This window comes from Anabas testudineus, chromosome 12 (genome assembly GCF_900324465.2).
Source record: "Anabas testudineus chromosome 12, fAnaTes1.2, whole genome shotgun sequence".
NCBI lineage: Eukaryota > Metazoa > Chordata > Actinopteri > Anabantiformes > Anabantidae > Anabas > Anabas testudineus.
This window is the reverse complement of record NC_046621.1, coordinates 13,932,364-13,941,172: the sequence shown is the minus strand read 5'-3', so window position 1 is coordinate 13,941,172 and position 8,809 is coordinate 13,932,364. Positions and strand designations below refer to the sequence as shown.

The following is an 8,809-nucleotide window of genomic DNA, read 5'->3' as shown; positions in this document are numbered from 1 at the left end:
GGGCTCTGTAGGAACTTACATAGCAGTTTATTTATGTTGAACCTCACAGTCAATTTGAATTAAAGAGTGTGCCAAGTGTCTAAACAGCCCTTGGGTGTGTAGAAAGAAGTCTTTGGCTCCATTTGCAGGGCCTCAGAAAAACCGTAGCCTGAGGCCGTTCTAGACGAGATCTAGGTGTGGCCTGAGGTTTTTTTAAGTTCTAGACAGTAATGCCTCACAACCTTGGACCTTCAGTACTCAGACAGTCAAGGGGTACACAGGCTTTCTGAAGCTTTTGGAATCTACTGCCTAAGGAGGCCTGGACTCCCTTAGCAGTGCCATGAAAATCCTACAGCCTTGACTGAGAAGGACTAGGCTGCCCTTAATGGCTCCTGACAGCCTGTAAGACAGGGACCATTGTTAATTGTTTAATATTACTTGTTCTGCATATTGTAAAAGTAAATAGAAGAAATGTTATAAGTCTTCTCAATACTTTCGGTTTCACCTGAGCCATTCCAGAGGGTGGGTTGGGTTGGATAGTGTTCATGTGCATCATGTTACCAGAAGGTACATGATCATAGTCATCTATGATGCAGCTGGTACTGGTGTATCTCTTGGAGTCCTTTAATATGTGCCATGCTGTGTGAAATGTAACCTCAGCGCCTGTGACTGCCAAGTCTTGCTGCAGGACCTTTGTTTTTCTCTACCTCGCCTCTAAAAGGTAGTGTGTGGCCACTGTTTCTTTAACTTTGAACTTGTGAACTATGTCTCCTGCTGTGTCTCACACAGCATTCAGTACCTTTTCTATCTTTCTGTATCTTTTTTCCTTGTTTGTGACAGGAAACAATCTCATTTTTTGACTTTTGCCATATGTCTAACATTCAGTCAGACATGACACTGGTGCAGGTGATTTGATATGTTGTGTCAGGCCACATCCTGCAACTAATTAAGTCTATGAGGGATTCTTTTCTGGGGGTTAAATCATTGGAGACCCTACTAGTCATGAAAAGTTGAATTTTGGTGGAACCAGTTGTAACATTAGTTGCACACAGCTGACTTTCCACACTGTGCCAGTAACCCTAATTTGTAATTCACATTTGCAGCTGCATTGTGAAACATGAATAATCCTGTCCCCACGTGTTGGTAAGACATGGTCACGGGATTATTATTATTCTTTTTTCTTCTACTGAATGTCACCAGACGGGCTCTGTAGGATCTTGACTCTGACTAAAGTGTAAACATGTCTTCTTGTGACACTTTGCTTTCTCCGTCTTCCCCCCTCACATAGCACTCGATTTACGCAGAGCCCCGCAGCCGCTTTGGATTAAAGCGTTATATAGATCTTACATGTCAACTAGAACAGCAAAATCCCCAGTTTCTCTGTGAAATAATCGCAAATCCACTCCTTCAGGTGTGCATGGGTCTACATGAATCCGCTACTTAACGCGAACCTGTAGAAATAACGACGAGCAGCGTTTCCCTTCATCGGCCCATAGGGCTCGACGCCGCCTATTGCTGGGAAATCGAAAGTATTCAGTGGAGTCAAGGGTGAACATGCTCTCCACTTCCCCATTTTCTTTCCCATCAGGGTCCTGTGCGCACGTCCTGCAGCTCAGCAAACTGTCCTAGCTCGGAAAATGGCTTTTAACCAGCAGTCACCCTTTTATAACCCAGTAAGTGATTCCAACTTGATCTTTTTCCAATATTTCTTTTTTTTTTTTTACTGAGAAACGACTTTTTTTTTTTTTTGTTGAATTGTTGTTGACCAGCCCACAATCTCCTGCCTACGCCTTGTTTTTTTTCAAGATAAGGGTTTAACTTGAAATGTAGAGGAATAGCATGTAAATAGTCTCTATGTGATTTCAGCCTGTTTCCATAACGTGCGTATAACTGCGCATCTAGCGAGACGTGTCCAGCTTCCTTCCTTCCGTCTGAGTTAAACAGTTTTGTTGCTTTAGAGACATGATCAGCTGATCTCTTGGTCCCCAGTGGGACACAGGAGCAGTAGGAGTCAAACTCGACCTCAGGTTTCTGCTCTTCTTTTCTCCCGCAGTTGCGTTTCCGGCTGCAGGAACAGACTTGAAGTCTCTGACTTGAACTGTGTTCGTGATTAAAAAAAAAAAAAAAAAAAAGACATTTATATAAAGGCACACACAGCTGCTGCAGGCAGCTCTCCCACCATCTTTATCTTTACTCTTTATCTTCTTCTAATTATTATTTCGCAGCTTTTTGTTAACCGTGTGACGTCACTCCAACTTGCAGACACGTCACTCCAACTTGTCATTTTCTCTTATATAGAGAATTTGTAGTTATTCAGCTTCCTATAAACTTTATCTCTTTTGGCCAGCTTCCTGGATGGACATTTTAAATGCTGAATGGCTCTAGATCTTCGCAACTTTTGCACTTCATGGTGACCCCCTTCACACTTTTTCCAGTTGTCATAAACAAAATGTTCATTACCAATGTAGAGAAACGTGTCTTCTTTCAGGAAATATGTGTCTTATTGCAGCAGGACTGGTTTTGACTGGCACAGCTTCTCTTAAAGACTGAGACATGAGGAAGCACCTGCTGCCTGTCCCTCCCGCACTTTCTCTGTGTTCACTAACCATTGGAATAGTTGGAAATCAACCAGACGGTGTCTGTGTTAAATGATTATCATGTAATCTGTTTAATTTAACTTCTTAAAATGAGCTCTTTGATACTATTGTCATAGCCAGTGTTTGTGATATTTTTTTTTAAGCGTGAGCTATAGAGGTTTTGACTTAGATGTGTTTTCCAGAGATAAGACATGCAAACATGTTCAAGGCCTCATTGTACAGGATGCATTTGAATGCAGTCCATAAGTTTGAGATGCAGCTATCCACATGCTGAGTCCTGTGTATTTTAGAGAATCCCCTTTACTGGATCAATCCATGGCGGTCTGCAAGAGGGGATGGCCATCAGCATCAGTGGAAGAGCCCTGCCTGGAGCCGACAGGTGAGACTGCTGTGTGAGAGTAGTTGTTAATAACTTGTAAAGCAAACCACTAATAATCTGAGACATTAGAGTAGATAATATTGCACAGCCTGTAGCATGTGATAATGATATACATATTCAGGATCATATTGGACAGAACCCTGAATAAAAACACTAAGGCAACGGTATGAAGGAGATAAACTTCCTAATTTCTATATGACTTAACTACTGAAATGTAGGAGCTGCTGTGAAGTACACAAGGTGATAAAAATGTAATTACAAAATAACATCAAAAACCAAAATACCTGTGTAACTCGGCAGTCATACTGATCTGGTGGAAAGGCAAAACGTGTTTCCCCCTTGTAAAGAAAGGTAGTTTATTTGTTCATGACACATTTAACAGAAAAGATAAGATAAACTTTATGGCCAGAATACAGGTACAAAGTACACGCACACTAGGAATAACGGACGCCTTTTTAGTGAAGGTAAAATGTTACAGGAACAACATAATATACTCTAACATGTTGACTGACTCCGTTTCGTAGGACTGCTTCATCTATGAGGCCTTGGGCTTTTTGTGAATTCAGTACGAGTGACATACAAAGTTAACACTGCTCCTCTCATTTAAACTTTGTGTCCTGACACCATTAATGACTAAAAGGGGGATGACACAATGACACAATGACTGCTGTTATATGATAAAAATGATATTATTCTCTATTTTCCTCTAGGTTTCATGTGAATTTACAGTGTGGTTCCAGTCCTAATGCAGACATTGCTCTCCATGTTAACCCACGGTATGACAGTCACCCTGGTTATGTGGTTACCAATACTTTCCAGTATGGCAGTTGGGGTGCTGAAGAGAGGAAGCAAAACACTCCATTTCCTGCCGGCTCCCCTTTCAGCCTGCTCATAACGGTCACCCGGAATTCCTACCAGGTTCGTGTGGCTAAAATGGCTGACGGTCCAAACTAGATCTACTCCGTTTGCCCTGAGTGTTGAAATTTAATTAAGCTTCAGAATTTATTAATTAAACCTATTATATTTCATTTTATGTTCAATTCAACATATAGTGTGTAATGGATCATTTTAAGCTTTTGCCTTTGATCTGCACATTCAGATTCTGCTGCTCTCACAGGCCACACAACATAAATAATCTCTCTACTGCATTCTGGGTCCAGTCCTCAGTTTCCTCTCTATTGGACATTGGACATGCCCATCGGACCTAAAAGTCAACAAGCAACCACAAACATCTGATGATATAACTGCAACGATCATTGAGCTTTGGCTTAAAGTGTTCTGGCTTAATAACTGATCTATACCTGACTATGATCCATTTATTATGATCAATCCATGGCCAACACAGTCCAACAACAAAGCCACACTCAGCATTATTCTGGGTTTCTAGGGTATTCTACTACTTAGCTGAACCGTCCTCTCTTCTATCTCGACTCACATAAACATACAGTAGAGGCATGAGTATCCACTCAGGTGTCACCTCTTGCCCTGTGCATCTCTGGAAAAGGATATCCCCACTCCAGGAGTTTGGTTCACGTGTGAGCATAACAGCATCAATGTTGTTGTTTTGCCTTAAAATCCTAATCTTAAAGTCTGACAATGTGTCAGCAAACACTTGAGAAGTGAAAACTGATTGTGAAAGATGCTTTGCTGGGGTTTACTCCTAATCATTACACCTCATCCTTGCATAACCTGCTGTTTCTTCATTTCTATGACACTACATTTATTTAAACATGAGTTCTGAAGTTATAGATTCCATGCAAACGTTCAGCACACCTAGGTCTTTGCCTTTGTCTGCTGACCAGCGTGTACCGCACCCAGCACCAGTGCCTTTCACGCAAGCAAGTAGTGAATCCAGGGGGTCTTAGCTCCATGCCAGTTAAGTCAATGCCCAGCTACCACATGCTCACTGGCAAGTCTGGCTCCAGTATGGGGCAAACAAAACTATATTAACCCTTGTCAAGTTTATGTATTCTCAGGTTAGTTTACACCCCTGCACAACCTGACAGTTTCAGCCAGATTGTGAATTGGAGTAGTTGTTGTTTCCATGCATGCAAAAAAAAATGTTGCTTGCTCAGACCTGAGAAACAAAAATAATTCAACGTTTGCTCTTTCCAGCTGACGGTCAATGGCAGCTTCTTTATGGAGTATGGACATCGTATTCCATTTCACCAGGTGGATACTATCTCAGTAGCTGGGAAAGTAGAAATTTCCTCCATTGCCTTTCAGAATTCGATGGTAAGCATGTTACTGGAATTCATTTAAAACTGTGAAGGCATTATGTGCATTTGATTTCCTGTTTGTCAGTGCTATTGTTCCAAAAAATCCTAAACGTCATAACAGAGAGGTGATATTAAACTGATCCTTTATATATGTAGTTCCCTGGACAACCAGCCTTTCCTGCTCAACCCGGATTCGCCCCACAAATGCGCTTTCCTAACCAGTCTGCATTCCCTGCTTTTCCTGGGTTTCCACCTCAGCCAGGATTTCCTCCTGCAATGCTTGTGAGTATCAGGCAGGATGGGCTCGCAGTTCTACAGACATTTTATAGAGCTGCTCAGTCCTTTTGGTTGAGCTGAAGGCTCTGTCCACACACATTGCCAGAATACCATATACCATTTATTTCTAGCTATATCAAGTTAGGTAGATCATTTCAATTCAGATCTAGATTTTGAGGTCTCTGCCTATAATTTCAGTACAATTGAGGTGAATGGAAATTCATGTATGTAGTGAAAATAGGAAATAGTTAATTTTAAGACGTAGACCAGTATCCTATGTTGACTTGTCAGCCATTTTATTTTATATTTACATAGAAAAACTCATTAGCCTCTTTTGAATTTCTGTAGATGGCTCCCAATTGTATACTGTATACTAATTTTAATAGTACTAATAAAAGCAATAATAATAATAACAGAGAAAGTGTCTATCAAATTGCAACTTTAACAGACACTACATTTACAATTTGCTTAAAATTAGTGTTCAGAAATAGACGGGAAAAACTCCTTTTAATGTTTAATTCTGTCACACACGGTCCATACTTAAAATCTCTTGAGATTTTGCATGTGGTATGAATTTGGGATACTAAATAAAGACTATTGTAATGAATGGTAATTTTAAACCAAAGTCAGAAGAAGGAAGTGTTAATTGTCTTGAAGCTTCCTTATTTTCCAAAGAACACAAAAACAGGAACACAGAACAACTGTACAGATAACAAAAAAGACTGTTACTGTATAGCTACTGTTACAGTAGATTCAATGGTATCAAAGATGTATTTCAAAAGTGAGGACACTTTATTAATCCCAACTAGGAACTGTTTGTCTCTTTGAAAGGTCAAGTATAGAATTGACCTGAATGCTAGCAAAGCTGCAGTGTCATGATCTGTAAATGAATAACATCTCATACAATAAATTAAAATCAGAATGGATTATCAGTGTATGATTAACAATGAACAACTGAATTAAGAACTAATTAATTCCTATTCCATCTCTGTGCAGAGTGTCCCATACACGAGCATTATCAGTGGTGGACTCCAACCCGGCAGGACCATCACCATTCAGGGAACTGTTAATCCCAATGCCACAAGGTCTGACTTTATATTAACTGTGGGATTCTACTTTGAAACCAACTAACTAACTGTATCTAGTAGGAATAATAGTATCTGGTCCAATCCCGTCCATATGTTCTGGTACACCTTGACGCAAATTTTTAGCAACTTACATTTTGTGTTTTCAGCGCCCTTTGTCCACAAAGTTGCTGTAACTTTTTACCCAACCTTAATCTTCTTTAACTGCACATTTAATTTTTGGGACAGTGAGCAGTGAACAGTGAAAGTGGACGAGTCTCTAAGAGAAGAAGAGACAGTTAATAACTATGAAAAATATAAATGAATGAACATTTACCTGAATTCAAATTGCCTCAAGGGGTATCTGTAAATGACATGGCATGTTGATTTTGTAACACTGAGTTAACCACTGCGCTGCAAGAACATGAAACAAATACAGTCTTGTAGTCAACCTTTCAGTTTCGGCTTTCCCTTGGGTATAGAGAAATGAAATGCCTCTATAAACTGTACACACCTATTCATATCTATATGGTGACCTGTCCGGGGGTGTATCTGCCACTGACCACTGGACTCGTCTCCAGCACCACCCTAACAGAATAAGCACTTTAGGTAATTGATGTATAGCCAATAAGAATTGTCTGGTATATTGATGGTCTGCATTTGCATGCTTGTACACCTCAGTTTCTGTGGCAAGGTTTGTTCTCAAAACAGGAAATGGCAAGTTTCCTCTCTATTACTTGTTGTGATTCATGGTAGATCAGTTTTTTTTATCACAGGAAGAAACTCTCGAACTCTTCCACCATCCAAAAACATCAAATATGGGCCTAACAATTCAAGTTGAATTTTCTCAGAGAATCATTTCTGTAGAGAGCAGATCACTGTTAATAGGCTATAAAAATTCTTTACAGCGGCCCCACCTGCCAGTTGTACATGTAAGGACTCATTTTTAGGTTTAATTCATTTCAGATTATGCAACAAACCTAACGTTAAAGATTATTTCACCACATGGCAGTATGTGATGAAATGTATATCACAGGTTTCCTGTACAGTTTGTTGCAAAACATGTCTCTACGAAGTGGGGCAATGTAGGACTGCACTCTCCAAGAATGATGTTGCCATATAATCTGTGCTGTAAGTGTGAATGTGTGATGCAAATTGATTGGCTAACAGTATTAATGTATCTTAGCCCAGTGACTATACTTAAGATACAAATAACAGCTTATGAGGCACATATTTACAGTGCTGTACTAGTGCTGTACTCACTGTTTCCTCTCTGTTTCCGCCCAGGTTCCATGTGAATCTCAGCTATAACGGTGGCATCGCTCTGCATTATAATCCCCGATTCATTGAGAACTCCGTGGTTCGAAACACCAAGCAGGGCGAGCAGTGGGGCCCTGAAGAGCGGGGTGGAGGGATGCCCTTCCACCGGGGACAGCCTTTTACGGTATGAGTACTGCACACGTGTACTGTGTAGTACCCAGCAGTAGGTTCAGAATAATATTAGATCTCTGTCACTGAATAGTTGAACCACCTCTCAACTGATTGTTATGCAGAGATGCAATTTTTCCTCAAGTGATGGCAGAGTCCTGCTTTTTGTTTTTCTTTCAGCTGACCATCATTTGTGAGCGGAAGGCTTTTAGGATTGTAGCCAATGGGATGCAGGCCCACAACTACAACCACCGCTTCTTTCACCTCCAACACATTACTGCCCTGGAGATCGGTGGTGACGTCAGCCTGACCTCTGTGATGGTGTAAAGTTTCCAGGACCTGTGACTTGTCTTTACACACAACCACCAGCCATTGCATATATTAATGAATCCATGCTAATTGCTTAATTGAACGTAGTAATAATTCTCACAGATTAACACACTGTCAGTTTTGTTTTTAACTATATAATCATTCCTGCTTTGTGGTGCAGCCAAACCACGTTCTGCCTCGTTGCATCTCATGTTTTTTTTTTAATGTATGACTTGCTTCAAATAAAATCTCATCTCATTTTTTGATTTATGTTTATGTAGTTTTCTCGGCTATGTGTCTGCATTTAGTAATATGACACCTGGTTGGCAGAAAAAGAAGATTTCAAACGATCATAATCATAATCAACCCTGTGTCAGTCAGTTTATAATTCAGACAACTAATCAATTCAGGTTTTAGAAAAGTCAACATCACATATTAAGATTTTATCTTTAACAACTCTGTCTTGTCAAGTCTTTTTTCCTCTATCACTTATGTTTGACAGACAGGTTTCTTGCATTTAGTTACAGCTAGTAAGTAGAAGGGCTGAATACATTTGTG

General features: G+C 40.2%; 1 protein-coding gene across 1 annotated transcript; it reads left to right on the top strand.

Moving 5' to 3' along the window:
* The first annotated feature begins 1,501 nt into the window (after positions 1 to 1,501).
* Positions 1,502 to 8,521, top strand: LOC113159080 (galectin-9-like). The gene is made up of 8 exons (XM_026355574.1): positions 1,502 to 1,652; positions 2,867 to 2,955; positions 3,666 to 3,873; positions 5,071 to 5,190; positions 5,331 to 5,456; positions 6,447 to 6,535; positions 7,802 to 7,958; positions 8,123 to 8,521. Exons 1-8 carry the CDS (start codon positions 1,617 to 1,619, stop codon positions 8,267 to 8,269), a joined length of 972 nt encoding a protein of 323 aa, XP_026211359.1. The 5' UTR covers positions 1,502 to 1,616; the 3' UTR covers positions 8,270 to 8,521.
* Positions 8,522 to 8,809: the final 288 nt, after the last annotated feature.